General features: G+C 47.0%; 1 protein-coding gene across 1 annotated transcript in view; it reads left to right on the top strand.

Annotated features, from left to right (window-relative positions):
* The window catches only part of RIC8B (RIC8 guanine nucleotide exchange factor B), a 95,701-nt gene that overhangs the window by 34,714 nt on the left and 36,949 nt on the right, over positions 1 to 24,038 (top strand). The window contains exons 4-6 of the mRNA XM_088478924.1: positions 2,245 to 2,339; positions 20,387 to 20,537; positions 23,032 to 23,127. Coding sequence (XP_088335050.1) covers positions 2,245 to 2,339; positions 20,387 to 20,537; positions 23,032 to 23,127 — 342 coding nt within the window. The remainder of the gene's footprint in view (positions 1 to 2,244; positions 2,340 to 20,386; positions 20,538 to 23,031; positions 23,128 to 24,038) is intronic.

The raw sequence follows: 24,038 nt of genomic DNA, 5'->3' as shown, positions 1-24,038 counted from the left end.
TCTTCACAGTGTGATAAAGTGCATTTTGGTTGTAGAGGACATTTACATCTCCTGCACATTATCCGGCATGGTACTGTGTAAGCATTTGTCTACAGTTCTTCAAACCACACCATCCTTCCTTTCTCTGTTGTCTAGAAATCCACTGTCTCTCTCAAAGTAGAGCATTAAGCAGTGTTTTGTATGTTGTAGCACTAGCATTCCCCATGCCCGGGAAGCCGTCAGTTACTAAGTGTGTTTATACATCAGCGTAACCTTTACATAACAACACACAATGCACAATGAACATGAAAGCAGCACATTACCTTTCACAATTTCCTGTTGACTTCAATACACAATTGAAGGTTTTTCCCTGTGGACAATATGCACTTGTTTTTAGTTTTTAATTTATCACCCTGTCTGATCCTGCATAAAATAATTGTCTTAAATGCTGAAGTATATTATTGGAGCAGATTGAAGATATAATGGATTCGGTCATGTATGTACCCAGGCAAATTGGTACCTGCATCATGCATGCTGTGTAAAGATTGACAACCAATATCCTTCTTGCCGTTGGCATTTTATTTTTAAAGAATGTTTAGTTTCCTGATTGGCCAGGGAAAGTAGTTTATCTGGTGGTTGACGATAAGTCTTTAGGGATTTTTAAATTATTATTCTTGTTGCCATTGATTTTGTAAGGTATCACAATACTGCACAGCTACAGAATGTGTTGAAAACTGGACATGCATAAAACAGGGACGTACAAGGTAGACAAATAGGTGCAGACATCCGAAAAAAAGGTAGAGCTTACATAGTCTTCATTCTAGCACCCTGCACATGTCACAACCCGCGCAGTTTCTCTCTCTTGCCTAGAGTGTTGTTCTCTGCTCTGGTGCTTCTAGCACACTCAGCTGATGCAACAAACCACTGATATACAGATCAGGGTGTGCTAGAAGCATCAGGGCAATCGGCGTCACCCCTGGCAGGAAAGAGGAACTGCGCGGGTTGTGTTTAGTACTGCATTTAGAAACATTTGCACTGAGCCACAGCAACAAATCAGCCATGGGCTTTTATAAGTCAGGTGCAAATTAAAAAATGAAAGCAAGTGCCTGATTGGCTGCTGTGGCTTACTGCAGATTGTGTACATTGGCTTACTGCAGATTGTGTACATATAAGAATTAGAGAAAAAAATGTGCGCTCCTCCTCTGAGGTATAAAGAATAGCTGGATTCTTAAGATCTCCTCCAATAAATTGCTTTGTTTCAACACACTCCAGAAACACCCCTTCAGTGTCAGACAGCACCTCAAATAATCACAATATGGAGTCTACCATCGTGAAATACTGTCATAGCGTTCCCGCTAGGCTGTTTTAGCGGAGCGCGGCACAGCGCCCTGCCCTCCTTCTGGAGGGCAAAAAGCACCCTGCCCTCCAGAAGGAGGGCAAGAAGCGCCCTGCCCTCACAGCCTGCGGGTGCCATCTTCACCCGTGGGTTGCAGTGTCCTGCGGGTGGGGAAATGTGTCCGGCATCTATTCTCCCTGTCTGCAGCGCTTGGGGGCGTGTCCGTAAGTGCCGGGCAAGCCCCCAAGAGTGACGAAAAGGGGCTGCGTCTTATAGACACGCCCCCTTTTCAATGGCCACGACCCCTTTTTGGACGCGCTCTCTCTAGCTCCGGCGCTCTGCCTGCCGCCGGAGCTAGAGTGAACACTACAGTCACATTTATTTTCAACAAAGTAGTTTACACATCATATGTAAAAATGAAATAAAAGCAAGGTGGCAGCGTACCAGAAACAACCTTCTCAGAAAGGCACAGTGTTAAAGCATTAGGGGTTAAAATGCTACCCCAAAGCAGTTCACCTTCCCTGCAGAATGACAGGTCCCTCTCAGGTGGCAGATACTGGCAGCTTCCATAGATAACCAACGCGTTTCGGCCCACAGCCTTTGTCAAGGTATGTCTGTGTATTTCAATGCTCTGTGTATATATAGGGGTATTTGAAGTGGTTCCGCCCCTCCCTTATGCGTAGGGTGCCGGGCGGTTTATTTTAATGTATTGGCTCTTATTAGAAGGTGTATTCTAATCTCAGGGAATAAGAACCTGTTCCTGTAGGACTTAGTTTGTTTATTCCTATTCTCCGGACTTATATAATATAATATAATAATATTTGCCTTTATTACCATGAAGCTTTTTGATATTGATGTAATTCAATGATCTGTTCACTGATATTCCTCACCATTTTTTTGTGACTTTCTTTTAAATTTGTCTCGCACAGAGTGATGCTCACCAGTTCCGTCACTTGTCTGCCATTTTGCGCCACATTTTACTGTCCCGGGGTCCATCTGAAGAAAAGACAGAGGAGATGCACAGGTCAGTAACTATCAGAGCACAGGTCAGTAACTATCAGAGCGATGTACAGTAACTATCAGAGCGATGTACAGTAACTATCAGAGCACAGGTCAGTAACTATCAGAGCACAGGTCAGTGACTATCAGAGCGATGTACAGTAACTATCAGAGCACAGGTCAGTAACTATCAGAGCACAGGTCAGTAACTATCAGAGCACAGGTCAGTAACTATCAGAGCGATGTACAGTAACTATCAGAGCACAGGTCAGTAACTATCAGAGCACAGGTCAGTAACTATCAGAGCACAGGTCAGTAACTATCAGAGCGATGTACAGTAACTATCAGAGCACAGGTCAGTAACTATCAGAGCGATGTACAGTAACTATCAGAGCACAGGTCAGTAACTATCAGAGCGATGTACAGTAACTATCAGAGCGATGTACAGTAACTATCAGAGCACAGGTCAGTAACTATCAGAGCACAGGTCAGTAACTATCAGAGCACAGGTCAGTAACTATCAGAGCGATGTACAGTAACTATCAGAGCACAGGTCAGTAACTATCAGAGCGATGTACAGTAACTATCAGAGCACAGGTCAGTAACTATCAGAGCACAGGTCAGTAACTATCAGAGTGATGTACAGTAACTATCAGAGCACAGGTCAGTAACTATCAGAGCGATGTACAGTAACTATCAGAGCACAGGTCAGTAACTATCAGAGCGATGTACAGTAACTATCAGAGTGATGTACAGTAACTATCAGAGCACAGGTCAGTAACTATCAGAGCACAGGTCAGTAACTATCAGAGCGATGTACAGTAACTATCAGAGCACAGGTCAGTAACTATCAGAGCGATGTACAGTAACTATCAGAGCACAGGTCAGTAACTATCAGAGCACAGGTCAGTAACTATCAGAGTGATGTACAGTAACTATCAGAGCGATGTACAGTAACTATCAGAGCACAGGTCAGTAACTATCAGAGCACAGGTCAGTAACTATCAGAGTGATGTACAGTAAGCAGCTTGCATGGAATTTCCAGACTGCACTGTGGGGTGATATGTATGACATTACGTTCAGTGCACATGTAGATGTGCTTTTCCTGTCAGGGGGAGGCTGCTCCTAAATGCACAGAGGAGATGACGCCTTGATGTGTGCTGGTTGTATAACCAAGGTATTTAGTGATTCGAATAACCCCTTATTTTTTGTTCAACCATGTTATTTACGGCAATCTTGGATGCACCAAATCATAGATTGTAGTATCAAGCAATCACCGCAGTTAGAGCTCCTTATGGGTTCTCCTCAGCAGAGTATCAGGGGCTGCTACATGCAGATGATTTTTCTGGGGATCCATGTCTTGTCTCCCTGCTCTAATGGAAGCTCTGGAGAGGGTATGACTGTGCGTACCAATAAGAGAAGCCACAGTCGCAGAGATTACAGCTTTTATTGGTTCTTCTGCTCACTCCACGCAGACATTCTATTGTTGTGATTCAGCCAATCTCCCATTAGGTGTATTTTCAATGTGAGTTTTTAAAAATGGAAGCTGATTAGTGAAGCTGCAAACCTGACTCTGTCCCAGCCCTGCTCACTTTTTGAAAAATCATTGAACGTATCCAGAGATGACCGCCTGTTGGTAGGGATCCCTGCAGCACTACTATGGATACCTAGGACCACATACAAAACACATTCTGCTGTTTGGCTCTTTGTCAGATGCTATGAATTGCCTCTACATGGCCAGTGTTAAAGAGAGGAAGTTTGCTGTACACATAAATAAAAAAATCAATCAATATAAAATCAAAGATTGCTTACTAAAGTTAACTTTTGTTGACAATAATATCTCTAATTTAATGATGAGCACCTGAAACTAGTTTTGAATGCAATTATCAATGATAAATAAAATAGCTTCAATTTCAGGCAACCTTTGTGTGAACAACGCTAGGGAGCTATGATTAACAGGCCCAAAGATGTTTATGAATTGTTGAAACTGTTACTTATCAGAAGACAGAGTAGGACAACAAATCTTTGAAGACGTGCAGAGATCAAGAGCTGTGATGATCTAGAAATACACTTTTTCTACTTCAGGGTCCATAGGGGGTCCACAGGGTTGACCTTGGGGTTATAGCTGGAACAGGATCCATGGGCACCACACAGTTAAGCTTTTAGCTCCCAGGATGCACTTGGGTCCTCCTCTATACCCCGCCCCCGAGCCACAGGCACCTCAGTGTAAGCTGGTGCCCGGCCGGACTCGGTCACCGCGCAGGGGGGCTGCAGGAGCAGCCCCCAGAAGCTTTTTATTTTCTAATAGATTTTATTTATTTTAGTTTCTCTTTTTACTACAGACGGCAGCGAAGGGCTGTCTGTACAGACGCCCACGCTGCCGCTCTGATCCCCGACTGGCGCCGCGACGCCAGTACTGATCTGGGGATCGCGGCGGGAGGACAGAGTCCGTACTAGCCGGACTCTGTCTACCTCCCAGGACTGCTGCCGGAGTCGCCGGGGATTCAGGTAAGCCGCGCGTCGCTGGCTAGCAGCGGCGCGCGGAATACCTTAAATGCAGTCCTTTAGCCTCCGGTCCTGGGGACAGACCGGAGGCTGCTGGCAGTGGCGGCGGGCCCCCCCATAACCCGTGGGACCACTAGACCACCAGGGATAACCGGCAAGCGGGAAGCCAGCATCCCTGGGGTTAATGGCCAACGGGGGGGGGGGAAGAAACCTTCCCTGTTCAGCGGCTCCTCCCCTCAGCTCAGCGCGCTTTTCAGCCTGCATGTCTAGCGTCCCTGAGCTGCAGTTCACTCGGCCACTCCTCCTCTGAGGTCTCCAGCGGCCATTTTCCCAGTGGCAGCGCAGATCTCAGGGAGCACGCAGACCGGTCCCCCTGTGTACCTCTCCCCTGATTAAGGACAGCGTACACAGCACTATAGCCCTCCCAGACACTGAATCTGGGCAGGTTGATTGTAGTGTAAAGGTGCAGTGAGTATATCTTCCTGCATGGTATGTGACTTTTGCTAGTGCTGCCTGTCTGTGCTTATTTTCCGCTTACTGTCAGCTTATACCTATCCCTTTACTTCTCCTACAAGCCCTACAGGTGTGTGGGGGAGGGGCGTTTCTACTGACCTCACTTATATAGATCACGTATTTGTGAGGTCCGTCACATACAGTTGTGTGCTACTCAGTGCCATATTGTGGGCTGTTGTTCAGCACACCGGTGAGTGCGTTTTACTTCTACCCTGGTGCCAGATATATAATATATTCTGTCATGTCAGACGAGGAGGTTGAGCGCTCAGTGGCTCCGGTGTTGGCCTCCTGCGGACGCTGTTCTGCAGGAGTAGATAGGGAGGATTTGTCACAGGATGGCCTGTGTAGTCGATGCCAGGTGGCTCCTGGCCCATCCAGACCTTCTCTGGCGCAGGAACCACCGTGGGCGATGTTTTCTCAAGTGCTGGTGGCTATTGCGGACCGTCTGTCGGTCCCGACTGCTCTCCCTACTAGGGCGGTGCCCCAGCCGACCATCCCCCATTCCCCGGGTGTCCCGCAGTTATTGCGGAGTCCTCCTGGGTCTCAATCAGTTGGTCCCTATGCGGGGTTACCTATGTATATACAGGCTTCCCCTGTGCTGCAGCAGCCTGTGGTACCTTTTCAGGCCCCTATGGCGACGCCTCCACCATGGGTGGATGTGCTCTCCAACTCCGTGCAAAATTTGGCGGCCGCTTCCTCGGCTTTTCAGTCAATGTTGCAGACTGACATGCCTTCTAGGATTTCTAAACGCCCACTCATGACACGGGCTGATCAGGTATCGGACTCAGAGGGTTCCTCAGATGATGGGGAGGTCCCTGATGACACTGACTCGGACGCCTCGGTCCAGGAAATGGATACCAAGTCGTCCATTAATGTGCGAGCACTAGTTAGGGCGGTGCGAGCTATTCTTCTTATAGAGGATGAGGCACCGGTTCCTAAGTCTCAAAAAGACTAAGGTGGCTTCTGCGGTGTTTCCCCTGTCGGATCAGTTGACGGATCATATGGCGGTAGCTTGGCAGGCGCCCAGTAAGAGATTCCTTCCTCAGAAGCGGTTGGCTTCTAATTACCCCTTCCCTGAGGCACATTGTAAAAAATGGGAAACTCCACCGGCGGTGGATTCCCATGTCACCCGTTTAACTCGGGGCGCCACCTTACCATTACCGTCGATATCCTCGCTGAAGGATCCCACAGACAGGAAAGTTGAGACTTGCTTAAAGTCTATTTACTCCCTCTCCGGGGCGGTGGCCCGACCGTCCATGGCCATCTCCTGGGTGGCCAAGGCCATTGAGGGGTGGGCCAATGCATTGGAAGATACCTTCCCAGACGACGCTCCGGATGTCCAGCGGGCGTTGTTGGGACAAATGAGGGACGCTGCTTCTTACATTGGTGAAGCTTCTTTAGATGCTAGTCTGCTGACCTCGCGGGTATCGGCTGCAGCGGTGTCTGGCCGCCGATCCTTGTGGTTGCGGTCCTGGAGAGCGGACTCTGATTCAAAGAAGGGTCTGGAGGCCTTACCTTTCAATGGTGAATTACTATTTGGTCCGGACTTGGACAAAATAGTGGATACCCTGGCTAAATCCAAGTCGGCCTTCCTCTCTTCGGCGGCACTGCCTGCTAAGGTTCGGAGTTCGGCTTTTCGTTCCTTTCGGGTTCAGGGTAAGGCGAAAGGTCAGTCCTTCCCGAGACAGTCTGCGAGTAAGACTGCCTCTAAACCCAAGAAGCAAGTCTGGAGTGCTCGGCGCCCTTCTTCCAAGCAGGAAGATAAACCTGCGGCCTGATGGGACGGGCCTCCCTCTGGGGGATCTCAGAGTGGGAGGCCGACTTCTTCTATTTGCCCAGTGCTGGCACAATACCACCACGGATGCCTGGGTTCGAGAAGTGGTCTCCCAGGGGTACGCCCTGTCTTTTCGGCACAGACCACCCCACCAGTTTTTCTGCACAAGTCCTTCTCAGGACAGGACCAAGGCGTTACAGGTTCAGGAGGCTATAGAGTCCTTGCTGAAAGCAGGGGTCATTGTTCCCGTTCCTCTATCACAACGAGGGACGGGGTATTATTCGTCTCTGTTTCTGGTGCAGAAACCCAATGGTTCTCATCGCCCTATCCTCAACTTGAAGTCTCTGAACAGATTCCTCAGAGTTCCCAAGTTCAGGATGGAAACGTTACGTTCCATCATTCTGGCGATGGAACCGGGGGATTACATGGTGTCCCTGGACATCCAGGACGCCTACCTCCATGTTCCGATAGCATCTTCACACCAGCGGTATCTGAGGTTCGCTATCCTTCAACACCACTATCAGTTCCGGGCGCTACCCTTTGGTCTCTCCACGGCACCGAGGGTGTTCACGAAGATTATGGCGGTCATGGCCGCACATCTTCGGAACCAGAATGTACGGCTGCTGCCGTATCTGGACGACCTCCTGTTGCTGGCGAGCTCCCCGGAGGTACTGCTTCAACATCTCCACCTGACGATCGCTTGCCTGCAAGCACACGGGTGGTTGATAAATTGGAAAAAGTCCTCCCTGATTCCATCTCAGCGGATGGTTCATTTGGGAGCCCTGCTGGATTCGCGTCAGCAAAGGATCTTCCTGACTCCAGAGAAGGTCGCCTCCCTACAGCTGCGGATACACAGTTGCCTGAGCCGTTGCCGCCTGTCGGTCCATTCGGCTATGAGAGTTCTGGGGTCCATGGTGTCGACATTCGACATGGTGGAATTTGCCCGGTTTCATTCCCGGCCCCTGCAGGGGCTGATTCTATCAGAATGGAACGGGTTACCTCACCGGATCCGCTCTCAGGTGCTGGTGTTGTCTCCGGACGTTCGGCAATCTTTGGCTTGGTGGCTTCAGACAGCTCATCTGGTCGAGGGGCGCCCATTTTGGATCCCGGACTGGGTCCTGCTCACGACGGATGCCAGTCTCCGGGGTTGGGGGGCAGTGACCGTCTCTTTGTCGCTTCAGGGTCGTTGGTCAGCGGAAGAAGCACTTCTCCACATGAACATCCTGGAACTGCGGGCAGTATACAGGGCCCTGCAGTCGTCCGGCCCCGCTCTTCACGGAAGGGCGGTACAGGTGCAGTCCGACAACGCCACCACGGTGGCGTATATCAACCACCAAGGCGGAACTCGCAGTCAGGCAGCGATGTCGGAGGTGTCTCGTATCCTGACTTGGGCGGAGGGTCACATTCCGGCGATCTCGGCGGTCTTCATCCCCGGAGTCCTCAATTGGGAGGCGGACTTCCTCAGCCGTCACGACGTGCATCCCGGGGAATGGTCGCTTCACCCAGAGGTGTTTCAGCTACTCGTGGACAGGTGGGGACTGCCGGAGCTGGACTTGATGGCCTCCCGTCACAATCACAAGTTGCCCGTTTACCGGTCAAGGACAAGAGACGCAGGCGCAACTCTGGTGGACGCGCTGTCGGTGAAATGGACGTTTCACCTGGCGTATCTGTTTCCTCCGCTATCCCTGCTTCCTCGGGTTCTGCGGAAATTCAAGCAGGACGGCGGCATGCTCGTGCTGGTAGCTCCGGCGTGGCCCAGACGTCCTTGGTACTCCGATCTCAGGAGCCTCTCCATCGACGCTCCGTACCTTCTTCCTCAGCGTCGGGACCTGTTGTCTCAGGGGCCCTGCCTTTACCCGGATCTGGGTCGGCTGTCTTTGACGGCGTGGCTCTTGAGACAGCTTCTCCAGTTCGGTTATTGGTACCATGCTCCGGGCACGCAAGCCTACTTCAGCACGGATTTATCACAGAGTGTGGCACACTTACTTTCAGTGGTGTGAGTCCAGACATTATGATCCTCAGGTGTTCCGAGTTTCTAGGATCTTGGAATTTCTTCAGTCAGGATTGGATCTCGGCTTACGCCTTGCATCTCTGAAGGTTCATGTGTCCGCCTTGTCCGTGTGGTTTCAACGGCGGATTGCAATACTACCAGACGTTCACACCTTTTTCCAGGGTGTTCTCAGGATCCAGCCTCCCTTTGTGCCTCCTGTGGCTCCTTGGGACTTGACGGTGGTGCTACGGGTCCTGCAGGGTCCTCCGTTTGAGCCTCTTGAGGCGGTGGAGCTCAAGTGGCTGACATTTAAGACGGTTTTTCTCCTGGCAATTGCTTCGGCCAGGAGGGTGTCTGAATTGGGGGCGCTTTCCTGTCGCCCTCCTTTCCTGATTTTTCACCAGGACAGAGCGGTGCTCCGCACTCGTCCTGAGTTTTTGCCCAAAGTGGTCTCGAAGTTCCACATTAATCAGGAACTTGTTGTGCCAGCTTTTCAGTCCCCTGGTCTTTCAGCTGGTGAGACTTCCTTAGATGTGGTCCGGGCGCTTAGAATTTATGTAGACCGGACGGCTTCGGTTAGGAAGTCTGATTCCTTGTTTATCCTCTTTGGTTTTCACAAGAGGGGTTGGCCTGCCAACAAACAAACATTAGCCCGTTGGCTTCGTTCCGTTATTTGTGAGGCTTATGCACAAGAGGGTTTACCTGTGCCAGCCTCTGTTAAGGCTCATTCCACTCGTTCTGCGGGTCCCTCTTGGGCTGCTAGACGTGGCGCTTCTGCTGTTCAGCTGTGTAAGGCGGCCACTTGGTCTTCTATTCAAACGTTTTTGAGGTTCTATGCGTTTGACACCTTCGCCTCTCAGGATGCTTCCTTTGGGCGCCGGGTGCTCCTTTCAGCACAGGAGCGTCCCCGCCCTTAGTTGAACTGCTTTGGGACATCCCCCAAGGTCAACCCTGTGGACCCCCTATGGACCCTGAAGTAGAAAACAAGAGATATGGTAAGAACTTACCTTTGTTATCTCTGTTTCTACGAAGTCCATAGGGTCCACAGGGCGCCCGCCCTGACGCACCTGGCTTCAAATGGGCTGTGTGGCTGGTCACCGGTTTTCCGTCTCCTATTGCTGTGAGTATGGTTTCTTGTGTGTTCCAGTCTTCCTTCTCTCTGTTCCATATTCTCCTCCGGCCTAGGCTGCTTACCAACTGAGGTGCCTGTGGCTCGGGGGCGGGGTATAGAGGAGGACCCAAGTGCATCCTGGGAGCTAAAAGCTTAACTGTGTGGTGCCCATGGATCCTGTTCCAGCTATAACCCCAAGGTCAACCCTGTGGACCCTATGGACTTCGTAGAAACAGAGATAACAAAGGTAAGTTCTTACCATATCTCTTGTTATATCCCCTACCCGACAGCCATCAGTAGCTTATGTCTAAGGACAGTAGGCACCATGCACAGAGCCTGGATGCCTACGACTGCCTTGAGTTCCAGGGAAGCGACCAGGAAGTATTCCGTATGGTACCTGGCTCACCGGATGTGAGGAATAAATGTATAACTCAACGCAGAATAGCGGACATTCTCATTCATCACCGACAATCCTGTAGTGTCACTATAGTGACTAATCACAGTTTTCCTATATATGCAGAGATGCATGTGAAACTGCAAAGGGGATCTGTTTTGGATTGACCCCTGCCTGCCGATACAGATGGATCCACTGTAGACTGGGTGTAACCATGGACTGATGACATCAACAGCTGTCAGATCTAACCTTGCTAGAAATACCAGGCCGACTTGTTTGGTCGAATAAATTTTTTTTTTATTTATTTATTTTAAACACATAAAAAAAATAATTTTTTTCTTAAATCTACACACGCATTTTGTATACTTACATGTGAGAACTAGCTGATTTGTATTTTTTTTTTAATTTGTTAATTTCACCTGCTTTAACCCATGTAATGCTTTTTAATATACACAATGCTACTAGAACATCTTATCTGTCTTGAAAAAGGGAAATTTGGTACACGAAAGAGTGAAGCCTTCTTGAAAAATGTATGTGGTCACTAACATACCATATAAATTATCTCTTGCCATAAATGAGTTTGATCGCTGTGTAAAAGCATTCAGCACTTTCCTGTTTGAGCAGGTCAGTGAATGATAACGTAGAGTTCATTTCCTGTCATTATTGATTTGACTCTTTCTGGTGTCTTCTGGAATGACTTTATACGTATTACACAGGGTTACCGCAATACATCAGCAGATTTCTTGCATACAGCATGCCTCTAGAGTCCATTTAAATTTCACTTTAAGCTTCCTCTTTCTTCACCATGTACGTCTCCAGAAATAAAATATTTAGTTTTTTTTTTTTCTTATTTGGTAGAAGGATAAAGTTGATTCAATGACACAAGTTCATCTTTCAACATATTTAACTTACACAGCACCAAAAAACTGCACCACACTGGACAATCAGAATTTTTGGGCGGGATTAATTAGCCCCATTAATTGAAAGGGTGCTAATTGATTGCCGGCCTGGATTCAATTAGCCCCACTTATTGGGGATTTCTATGCGGGTCTATCAGGGGATAACTGCCAGTTAACGCACAGGTCAGTGACCTTGTCACATATCCTGTGCGTTTACAACCAGTATCCCTTGTTAATGCACGTGTTTAACAATATCTGGCGAATGCGGGAGGCTAATTGAATAGCCCCACGTGTTAAAGCCAGAGGCTACTCCTCTTAATTACCCGTGGTAATTTACCGCAGGTAATTGAATTCCCCCCAAAATCTGTTACACATCTGGAACCAGCAATTTTCACACACACGTCCATCAATCTACCTATGTTTTTTAGGAACAAACAATATGAGGAAACCAGAGTACCCACAGCAAAGCCACATGGATAGCACCCATGTCAGAATTATACCTACCACCAGTGCTAACCATTGTGCTAATGTGTGCGTGTATGTATATAAACAATTAGTGCTCCCTGTATGTACTGTATATGGACAATTAGCTTTCCGTATATGTATATGAACAATTAGCGTTCTGTGTATGTATGTGAACAATTTACGTTCCCTGTATGTATATGAACAATTTGCATTCCCTGTATGTATGTGAACAATTAGCGTTCCATGTATGTATGTATGTATGTATGTATGTATGTATGAACAATTAGCGTTCCCTGTAAGTATGTGAATAATTTGCATTCCCTGTATGTATGTGAACAATTAGCGTTCCATGTATGTATGTAAACAATTAGCGTTCCCTGAATGTATGTGAACAATTTGCGTTCCCTGTATGTATATGAACAATTTGCATTCCCTGTATGTATGTGAACAATTTGCGTTCCCTGTATGTATGTATGAACAATTAGCGTTCCCTGTATGTATATGAACAATTTCGTTCCCTGTAAGTATATGAACAATTTGCGTTTCCTGTAAGTCTATGAACAATTTGCGTTCCCTGTATGTATATGAACAATTTGCGTTCCCTGTATGTATGTATGAACAATTAGCGTTCCCTGTATGTATATGAACAATTTGCATTCCCTGTATGTATATGAACAATTTGCGTTCCCTGTATGTATGTATGAACAATTAGCGTTCCCTGTATGTATATGAACAATTTGCATTCCCTGTATGTATGTGAACAATTTGCATTCCCTGTATGTATGTGAACAATTAGCATTCCCTGTATGTATGTGAACAATTAGCGTTCCCTGTATGTATGTATGTATGTATGTATGAACAATTAGCGTTCCCTGTAAGTATGTGAATAATTTGCGTTCCCTGTATGTATGTGAACAATTAGCGTTCCATGTATGTATGTAAACAATTAGCGTTCCCTGTATGTATATGAACAATTTGCATTCCCTGTATGTATGTGAACAATTAGCATTCCCTGTATGTATGTGAACAATTAGCGTTCCCTGTATGTATGTAAACAATTAGCGTTCCCTGTATGTATGTGAACAATTTGCGTTCCCTGTATGTATATGAACAATTTGCATTCCCTGTATGTATGTAAACAATTTGCATTCCCTGTATGTATGTGAACAATTTACGTTCCCTGTATGTATATGAACAATTTGCATTCCCTGTATGTATGTGAACAATTAGCGTTCCATGTATGTATGTATGTATGTATGAACAATTAGCGTTCCCTGTAAGTATGTGAATAATTTGCATTCCCTGTATGTATGTGAACAATTAGCGTTCCATGTATGTATGTAAACAATTAGCGTTCCCTGAATGTATGTGAACAATTTGCGTTCCCTGTATGTATATGAACAATTTGCATTCCCTGTATGTATGTGAACAATTTGCGTTCCCTGTATGTATGTATGAACAATTAGTGTTCCCTGTATGTATATGAACAATTTCGTTCCCTGTAAGTATATGAACAATTTGCGTTCCCTGTAAGTATATGAACAATTTGCGTTCCCTGTATGTATATGAACAATTAGCGTTCTGTTTATGTATATGAACAATTAGTGTTCCCTGTATGTATATGAACAATTAGCGTTCTTTTTATGTATATAAAAACGGTCAGGATTGTTTTACTTGATTGTCCAACGTGGTCGATCCACCCAATCGTCGTCTTATCGATTCCATACTGGAAACATCGCAAAGATCTGTCCGCAATTCAGACCTCTGTCTAATCCTGAGTCAGCCCCTCACGTCTATCTATCATATATTTTTTAATACTGCTCAAGGCACAGAAGCCTTTCTGGATATATTAAGTTGATAGTGTCACAGTATAATGTATGTAAAAGGTAAGCTAGAATATTTTATTATCAAATATGTAGCAGTAAGAAATAGACCACAATCATTGCTGGAAATGCCATATCTGAATACTGTTTACTTAAAACCGTGTAGCATCTTGTGGCAAACTGCTCTTCATTCCCACACAGAGGTATTCCAGAGTGGGACATTGTCAGGCGGTTTTATTGTAAGGCAATCCCCAGCAGGTCCAGAGGGGGGAGGAGAGCGGAGGGGGTGGATGCCATCTCCGGGTGATTGATGATCACTGGGGAGAAGAGGGGGTAAGTAATGTTACATACATACTGGCTTAGGAATGCAAGTACTATTGTGAAAATTCCTTGCTCACAACCAAAGTCTCTGATATGGAGATCATTTCATATGCTTGTGCTACACAAATAAAACTGTCAGGGCCCTGAACAAGATTGGTATGTCCCCTTTTCGGGAAAGGATTGTTCAGGCACAGTTATGCGGAAGATGTTGTCATTTTGTTAGCGGTGAAGGCATTTAGTTTGGGCTTGTTAGAAAGGGCTGGGAAGGTAGTGATACTTGTGAGATTGCCCATTCCCTAATCGGGAATCTGTTACAGTAGTAATGGACAATTTCGCACTATGGACCTCATTCAGAGTCTGTCGAAGCGGCCGCACGGTCGTACGGGAAAAGGGGCCGGATATTCAAATGATTCCCTCGCATGTTGCATCCCTAAGTTCGGATCGGTAGCTGGCCGACCAAGGGGAGGAAGCGGTCGGAATTCCAAAAAATACGCCCCCTTCTCATACGCATTGCACGTCATCTCCGGGCATATAAGGATTAATCGAGACCATCGGGAACCATCGAAACTGGTCGTAGAGCTTAAGGTTGACCATACCCTCTCTTAAGCTCTACGATCATGTCAGTGTAAAAACCTCCCATGTCACATGTGCCATGACGCTACTTTGTTAATTATGCACTCCCATAAACCGTATGCACTCCCATAAAACGCCATTCGCATAATTAGGCACGCCTGCGTTCGGATCTCCACTGCCCCGTTTTCAAGCACCTTCCCCTGTTACCACCCACAAACGCCTCATTCTGTCACTCAAACTACCGACCTGGCTGTGTTCATGGAGAGAGAAATTTCTGATCGTAGCGGCTAGTTTGCACACGCGCATTGCGAACTTTACACATGCGCAGTATAGCGAACATCGGTGGTGTACGACCGTGCGGCCGCAACAACCGACTCTGAATAAGGTCCTATATCCCTTCAATACAATAATATCTCCATGTTAATAGGTTAAAGCGATCTGTACTTTGTATAATACTGTTAGAAAAACGATGGGTGCTTTCTGTCTGTTACCCCTTTGAGTTGGAAGTCTCAGCCCTGTGACCAGCAGGGACATATGTGGGTACACTTAGGTACCTCTCAAGTGCTTTTTAGAAGAGAATAATGGAATGAAAATGATCCTGCTCTTATCTTTTGCACCAGTTCGTGTTGCTTAGAACTTAGGGCCTGAGTCTAATGCAATCCCAATGCTCACAGCGTAGAGTGATATTTTGCTTTTACATGCAAAAAAAATCCCTAAAAACTAGTACAGCACACGCGTCTTGTGTGTACGCACGGTATCGATAATGTACTGCGGTGACTGGGAGGTGGCCCTTCTTATGGGCATGTTACGGGATAGTGGCGAACGTGTTATTGTGAACTCAGACACTTAATCTCTCACATTGGAGGCCGTACGGTCTGCACCTAGCAAGGGGCAGGTGCAAGTTTCGATGATGCTTTCCATGGTACCAGGGCCAGTTCTAGACATTGTGGAGCTCAGGGTGAAAGTTACCAGTTGCGCCCCGATACCAAAAAAAAACCCCAAAAAACTTTTTTTTAGATGGCGTGCCTCTGCACGTGGTGAAAGCGCAAGCGCTTCCGGAAAGGGGGCGTGTCCTTGCAGAACACCCCCAATTCATCACACTGTGGGGCGTGCCCAGCACTTACAAAGGTGCTGGGCTTCCCCCAAGCTCCCCCTTGTGGCGAATAATTGCCATGTGCAGTAATGCACCTTACACAGAGTGTCTTGCACAGTAATGCCCTTTATAACACATTATGCCACATGAAGTAATGCCCTGTATAACACATACCACACGCAGTAATGCCCTGTATAACACATTATGCCACACTCAGTAATGCCCTTTATAACACATTATGCTACATGTAGTAATGGCCTTTATAACACATTATGCCACACGCAGTAATGCACTGTATAACACATTATGCCACACGCAGTAATGCCCTGTATAACACATTATGCCACACGCAGTAATGCCCTGTATAACACATTATGCCACACGCAGCAATGCCCTTTATAATACATTATGCCACACGCAGTAATGTCCTGTATAATACATTGTGCCACACACAGTAATGTCCTGTATAATACATTGTGCCACACACAGTAATTCCCTTTATAATACATTATCCCCAATTCGAATTATGCCCCCTTATAGCCATGCCCCTAGTAGTAATGCCCCCTATAGCCATTTCCCTCAGTAGTAATGCCCCCAGTAGTAATGCCCCTTATAGCCATGCCCCCCTATAGCTATGCCCCTTATAGCCATGCCCGTTGTAGTAATGCCCACCTATAGCCATGTCCCCTGTAGCCATGCCCCCTATAGACGTGCCCCCAGTGCTGGTGCTTCTGAAAAAAAAAAAAAAAAAAATACAAACACAATACTACAATACTTACCTTAAGCCCCGCTCCTGCGTCCGCTGCTGTCCGGTCCGACCGCAGCTCCACCACGTATCTATGGGAGAGACGTCATTACGTCATGACGTCCCTCCCATAGTGCTCTCTGCCGGAAGCCGGAGCTCAGGAGGGAGCTCTGGCTTTCGGCTGCCGCTGCAGGGAGGGAGCCGAGTGCCTGCTGATAACAAATATCAGCGGGCGCCTGGCAAATGCAGACTCCCTGCGATAGTGGCTAGTGGGGGGCAAAGCGGCGTTGGTCTTTTTATTTTGCCTCTCTCCTGGGGATTCAGTGGCGCCCTCTAGGGGCCGGCACTCCGGGTGACGGCTCTGTTAGCCCGCCCCTAAAACCGCCACTGCATGGTACTGTCTAAAGGCGCACAAAGTGGGCGTCTCAGTCCCTGCGCCGTCAGACGCAGGCTTGTACACCAGGGGAAGGGCTGATACTAGCATTAACATAAAGCCACAGACGCAGTTACAGCAAAAGACACTACAGAAGTTGCAGCAGCGTGTTTGTAAAGCTTTGCCTTGTGTTGCCTATGTATTGAACATACCTGGTGCTAAATGTGCCTAGATCAGTGAAGGAATTGCTTGGAGCTCCTTAGATACACTGTATACATAAGGCAGCCTGGCTGAATGTCACACCCAGCTACTAGCTTACAGGTCTAAACGTACTGTTGTGCTGCTAAAATGTACCCATTGTTTACTGTAAGGGGGAGATGTACGAAGCCTTCTAAAGAGTGGGGAAGTGGACCAGTGGAGACTTTGACCATAACAAACAATCAGCTACAACCTATCATTTTATAGAATGTGCTTGACAAATGCTAGCTAGAAGCTGATTGGTTGCTATGAGTAAAGGGGCCTATCCATTACACGACTTTGTGAACAATCCGACCAAAACCAGGAGGTTTTGGTCGGATCGTCTAAAAAGTCGTGTAATGGATAAGCTACAAACGTCCTGCGACGCGCACTCCCGTGAACAACTGTCGGAGTCTTTTGCCGTTCGAACATGCTGGTCAATTTCTGTTTATTGCTGAACGACCTTAGAAAGTTATTCAGTGGATATGCAGTGGACGACCAACGGTGAACGGCAAACGACTTCCTTAATGAATATTCACTGCACTCATTAAAAATTTGGTCCTTGGTCTATAAATAAATTGTTCACAAAAGTCTATTATGTTTGTGAACGACTTTTGCATGAAAGACTTTTTTGTTGGCAGTAAAAGTTTTTTGTCTCTGTTTTTGTGAAAGACCAATCTTCTAATGGATAGGCCCCTTAACTTCTCCACTGATCCACTTCCCCTCTCTTTAGAAGGCTTGGTACATCTCCCACTAAGTGACCTGAAACAAGTGTATAAGAATGCAGTATAACTATTTACTAGTAACCGGTAATTTCATTTGGCACTCCATTAGTAGTGTGCAGGAAACACGGAGACACACAAGGCACTACTCCATGTTTCCATCCTCTTCTTACAAGGTGCAACGTTTTTTCTGTACCTTCTGCAGTTGGTGCAGAATCACTTGCTGACAACATGGATGCCATCTGTTTCCTAACAGAAGGCACCGATATTGTACTATGCGCCTGATTTAGAGTTGTATACATATAAAGCTATTAGTCTTTGGACTCAGCAGCAATGCTATAGTATGCTAATGTTGTAGGAGGCTTCTTGTGTCAATAGGCTTCTGTGATCCACTGCTCCGCGGATCATCTGCGTGACCATCAGTCACATGAGTGACCTTCAGGTTACTCAGGATGGCCGCGGTTTTCACACAGCTAAAGCCAAGGAAGCAGCCACTGGCTTTAACACGTGCAGTGACGCCCCTTCCCCCCCCCCCCTCCATTTTCTGGGACACTGGCAGTCGTCGCCCCCGCTCTACCCCCAAATGCCCGCAGCCTCTCCATCAAGCATCTGGCCCTTGCGAGCTCACAGAAGGAGATCTGCACATGCTCAGTAAAGATCGTGCGCAGATCTTCAAACATCGGAGTTGTACACAAACCTGATCGTCTGCATACATCTCTGAATCGGCCCCTATTCTAACAGGGTCAGAGAAATAAGGACACACGGCAGGCACATTCCCAGTGTACCAGTGTCTTTTAATGGAAGCAGACACTGTTCTTTAGCAAACACACATAGTAGCCTGGGATAGCAGGCCTAGAAATTAAATAAACAGGTGAACTGAAATAATCCAGCACCAAGTCTCTAGTGTTCAGTCTGCTGCCATGGAATGCAGCCACCTCCTGCCATGCTTCCCAGCACAGCTATTCAGTCTGTCCCTGGCACTAATCACACGCCTACTCGCTGGCCGCTATTCGGCATCAGTGCCCAGGGCACGGGGTGAGTGAAAGTTTTAAACTCTTCCTGTCTTCAATAATGACTTGCAGCTGGGCTTGTGCAACCTTGAAAACCCGGGATTCCAAATCTCCTTTGCTGCTGCAAACTGCACAGGCTTTGCTTTAACCTCCCTTGGAGGGAGCTGATCCCACCAGAATATGGGTAACGCAGGTGAGAGACAATCCCTCTCTCACACTATGTACTATATAATGGAGGATATTTTGCCCTATGAAAGTCTCTGATACTCTGCAACGAGTGTGCATCACTCGTTGCAGAGTATCAGACAATACAATACAATACAATACAATTTAGACAGGCAATAGGTCGACACGTTAATGGTTGATTTGGACAGAATGCCGACAGGGTCAAGTCAAAACACATAGTGTTTTTTTTCCAAGCCTAAATCTTCACCCTAACACTCCCCTTGGTGCCTAACCCTCCCTCCTGGTGCCTAACCCTAACCATCGGGGTAGCTGTCTGACCCTAACCATCCCTCCTGGTGCCTAACCCTTAAACAAAAACAAAAAAAGCGACCATTTTTGTGTTGACCTAATGCCCATGTTGACACACTCTTTTTCGACCATCTTACTAGTCGACCTTTAGTGTGTCGACCTTCAGACCCTGTTGACCTATTGCCTTTCTAACTTGTATTGTCTACCTAAACATTGTCTACCTTTTTACTGTAGACCTAAAGACCGGATACCCTCTGCAACAATCTTTCTTTAAACTCTGGTATAATAGCTTCAGTGGTTTCATGACCACCTGCACATGAGCTTTTTTTTTTTGTACTTGCCGATAATAAAACAAAATATGCTGTATGAAAAAGTTTTTTCTTGTGTGCGAGCAATATGACAGCTGTGTGAGGCAGGTGCATATACATGACACCAGAACTTCTTACAGGTATGTGAACTATGGGCCTGATTCAGACCCGGCCGCAAGCGCTGAGCGCTCGCAACCGGGTCGATGGTGGCCCAGTGTGCATGCGCGAGACCCGGATAGCGACGGGTAATTGGTCGCTCCGGGTCTCGCACCAAAGGGGGCGTGCTGTCGATGTTGAGTGACAGCACGCCCCCTTTGGTGGGCGGGACGGGGGGGTGGCTACCCAGACGGAGGCGTTCCCATGAGAACGCCTACCGTTTGGAGGCGTCCCCCACTGACATCACTTGTTTGAGCCGAAAGCTCTCTGGGGCTTGCGGCCACGAGACCCTACCACAAGGGTCTCGTCGCAAGCCCGATGGTCGCGATGGTCTTGACCATCGCGACCATCATCCTGGCCGCTCGCATTAGCTGTGGGTGGCAACCCACAGCAATGCGAGAGGCCAGGAGGACGCTCCAGAAAAAAAAAAAGACGTCCTGATTTAGAGCGAGCGCTCTGTCATAGCGTCCGGCTCGGAATCAGGGCCTATGTTCCCTGCAAATCACATCGCCTGCTTCCTCTACACATATGCATCAATGTGTAATTCATTTTTATTTATTACAATATATATATTTTTTTTTTTCAGCAATACAGTCAACTTGTTGAGCAATGTTCCGGTCTCCTGCCTGGATGTCCTTATAAGCCCGTCAGGGAAAGAAATGTCTGCTAATAACAATGAGCCAGATATGGAGGCCATTCAGCTTATTCTGGACTTTATGGAGAAGAGGATAGACAAGGTATCGCTGTCTGCAGTAATTTGTGGGTAGTATGTTTTTATAGCATTTTCCAGGCTGTTGGTTTCAGTTTTTGTGCAAAAAGAAAAAAAAAAAATCTCCGGTTACAAACCATGTTTTCTGACATTGTTCTATTTGGTATTACAATGCCATTATCAAGCAGTATGTCTTCCCTTGTCCGTTGGCATGCTTGTACCATTATGAGATGTTGAGACTCCACAAAGTATGTAGTTTATGCGGGTTGAGATTAGTATATAAAACCAGGGCATCCCAAAAGCAGACTCTAGCACAGGATTCAGTATGATTGACCGCATGGCCGGCGGTTCAAATCCCGACAGCGGCATCCCGGCAGCAGTGAAAATCCTCATTGTCCCAAGGTAAGTATTTTCTACCCTATTCTACCCCCTAACCCCCCTCTCTTAGGGGTGCCTAACGCTTATCTCCCCCCGTGTCTAAACCTAACCCCCCCCTTCCCTACCGCCTAAACCCAGGGGGGTGCCTTACCCTAACCTCCCCCCGGGGGTGCCTAACCCTAACCCTCTAGTCTAACCCTAAACTCCCAAGGGGTTGCCTAACCCCAAGTCCCCCCCGGGAACCCTAAACCTAACAAACACGGCTGTCTGCGCCCGGGTTACCTTTGATCGGTAAGCTGGGTGTCAGGCTCCCGGTATAGGTAAAATGACAGGCGTTGGGATTTCGACGCCTGTCATTTGACCCCTTGCTGGGATTAAATAGTTGGGAAGCCGACAGTCGGGATTCCGTCTGTCGACTTCCTGACTGCTTCCCCTCCTAGCATAGAGGTTCCCAAATGCGGTCAAGACTCCAAATCAGTTCAGGTTTTAGAGATATCCATGGTTGAGCACATACGGTTAAATCAAATTGACTGAGGTACTAATTAAGTCACATGTGGTCAACCATGGATATCTCTAAACCCTGAATTGTTGGGGAACCTTAAGTACTGTGTTTTTGAACCTCTGCTTTAGCACCTTTTTTGAGATCCCAACCAGCACTTTTTGAGCTACTTGAATGTACCTAGAGCACAGATCGCTAAGAGGAGCAATGAAGAGTACATGATTGCAATTACCTCTTTTGTGCCTGTTTCTCACTCATATTCAATGGCGGATGAATTGGAATGCAGCGACTGCACCGCCCACACTTATTGTGTCTGCTAGAGCAGCTGTCATCACTGGTATTGTCAATCGTACTCCTTGCTGAGGACTTTAGAGAGAGTCTGCATACGCAGGCCTCAGATTGTGGTGTGACTGGAAACCCTCTCTTGACACTCATGCATGATGATCTCTTACACTCGCACAAACACACACTTTTAGCGCCCGTGCATGCTGTAGTGCCGATTGGTGCGTCCTCCTACATCACCATCGGCCGGACATCAAAGCTCGCACCAGTCCTATGGCAGGTGTCGTTTCTCCCTTTTACCAAGGCCCCCTATGACTGTGGCTGTGCATCTGTGAACACAGCAGTTTGCATTGATGCACCCATGACACTCCCATAACATGCTCACTGAACAGACCATTCTAGTGTGTACTAATAGCCACCGCCCATCATTTATCTACAACTTTTTCTGATACCATCCGTCTCGATCGTAACTGCCTTTGTGCAGGGTTGGGTACAGAATCCCGACGCCCGGCACCCTGACAGGGTTAGGATACCGACACTTGTCAGTCGGTATCCTAACCTTCCCTCCCTGGTGCCTAAACCTAACCTTCCCCTCCCCCCTTAGTGCCTAACCTCTAACCCTCCCTATAACCCTCCCCCTAACCCCGCTACTTACCGTCGGGATGCCAGCGCCGGAATTCTGACAAGTGTCGGGATCCTGGCACAGGCATTCTGAGCACAGCAATCCCCATTATGACCGCATCCCCTTTGTGCATACACCCTGTGAATTGCATGCACGCATGTGTTTTTAGAATTTTTTTTAACGTGCCCATTTGCACAAAAAAATCACCCAACTATGTGAACTTCGGTATTGTGCATGGCTCTGAATCAGGCCCTCGATATGACCTGCGTACGATTCGGAATACAGCTCTTTGTATTGTGTGACTATGGTTTTTACATCAATAGGTTTTTGAAAGTCTGTGCCACATTCTAAGTGACTGACTTGGAGCAACAGACTGCCTTGCCCTTGGGTATATGATATGTTCAGGGAGAGCTTAGTAATTACTGTTGGTCTCATTTGAACATTTTATTTTTGCATTGTGATTTGGGCACCAGGTTGCCAGCGATAATGAAGCAGCCTTGCCCTTGGCAGTGGACAGCGCTGAGACTTGAGGAGTTGGGCTATTTGTACAAGCGTCAGTAGGATGTTACAAATATGTTAATTGATAAATTTGTGGAGACTGGAATCTTGTGTCTAGCAGTTGCAGGATAAATCTCATTGCATTATTGGATTGAAGTCTAAGTTGATTTACTTTATTTTTATTTCCTGTTTATGTGCAGTTTGCTTAGCAATACAGTCCTTTTCCTTCTCCTCTTATCTCAGGGATGCAGCTACAGAGAGGGCCTCACCCCAGTCCTCAGCTTGCTCACAGCATGTTCCAGGGCACATAGGAATATCCGCAAGTACATCAAAGCGGAGGTAAGATCTTCACCATAGTAATGCCACTTTACAGTGGGTGCATGGTCAAGAATCTAGGAGAATAACTATCCCTGGTCTGACACCACTAATTCATGTTGATCTGTGTCTTATTGCGGACGAGATGCCAGCAGCTCCCTTATCTTAGCTGAACACTTTAAGTGAACAACCTTTTCATGGTTTGGTGGGTTTTATTTGGCACAGTCTATCCCAGTGGTTCCCAAACTGTGCGCCGTGGCACCCTGGGGTGCCTCTGGACACTTGCTGGGGTGCCTCAGGTTGGTGGTCCAGCACCAAATCAAATAATTTATGGTCAATGTAATGTAAATATGTGGACAAACAGAAGCACAAACCTGTCCACCACCACATAACTGAACCTAAGGATGACGGGTAAGCACAATATACTTCACTTTAGTACTTACTAATTTTTTTCTGAATTTCCCAATATTAAACTTTTGGCTTAGGGGTGCCGTGAAAACAATACAGATACCCTAGGGCGCCGTGGTTCAAAAAAGTTTGGGAACCACTGGTGTTGTACAGTAGTATTACCATGTGGCCAAGCTTCCAAAGAAATCATGTTTTGAAATATATAACTTTACAGTTCAAATCTAACTAATGGAAATGACCAGGGCTAGCAATATCAGCATTGTCACCTAAAAATGACATGCCTAAACTGGCCGAGGGTCCTGATCACTTTCCAATATGGACGCAACTTTGAGTTCAGTCCTCAGACTGAGCCTCCTGATAACTCAGGGGCCTGAATGTGTTTAGGAAATGTCAGTATATTATCTGTGCAAGCACATTTAGTAAATAGAGTAAATACAAACCAACAAAACTCCTATATATGCATTTTAGAGTGAATGCTTGTAGCTGTCTCTTGCACCAGGTTATGTTGAGCAGAAGGCTGCTCAGTT

The sequence above is a fragment of the Taudactylus pleione genome, unplaced genomic scaffold (assembly GCF_031769625.1).
Source record: "Taudactylus pleione unplaced genomic scaffold, aTauple2 ptg000225l, whole genome shotgun sequence".
Taxonomy (NCBI): Eukaryota; Metazoa; Chordata; class Amphibia; order Anura; family Myobatrachidae; genus Taudactylus; species Taudactylus pleione.
Note: the sequence above shows the minus strand (reverse complement) of the source record. Positions and strands in the feature narration are given on the sequence as shown.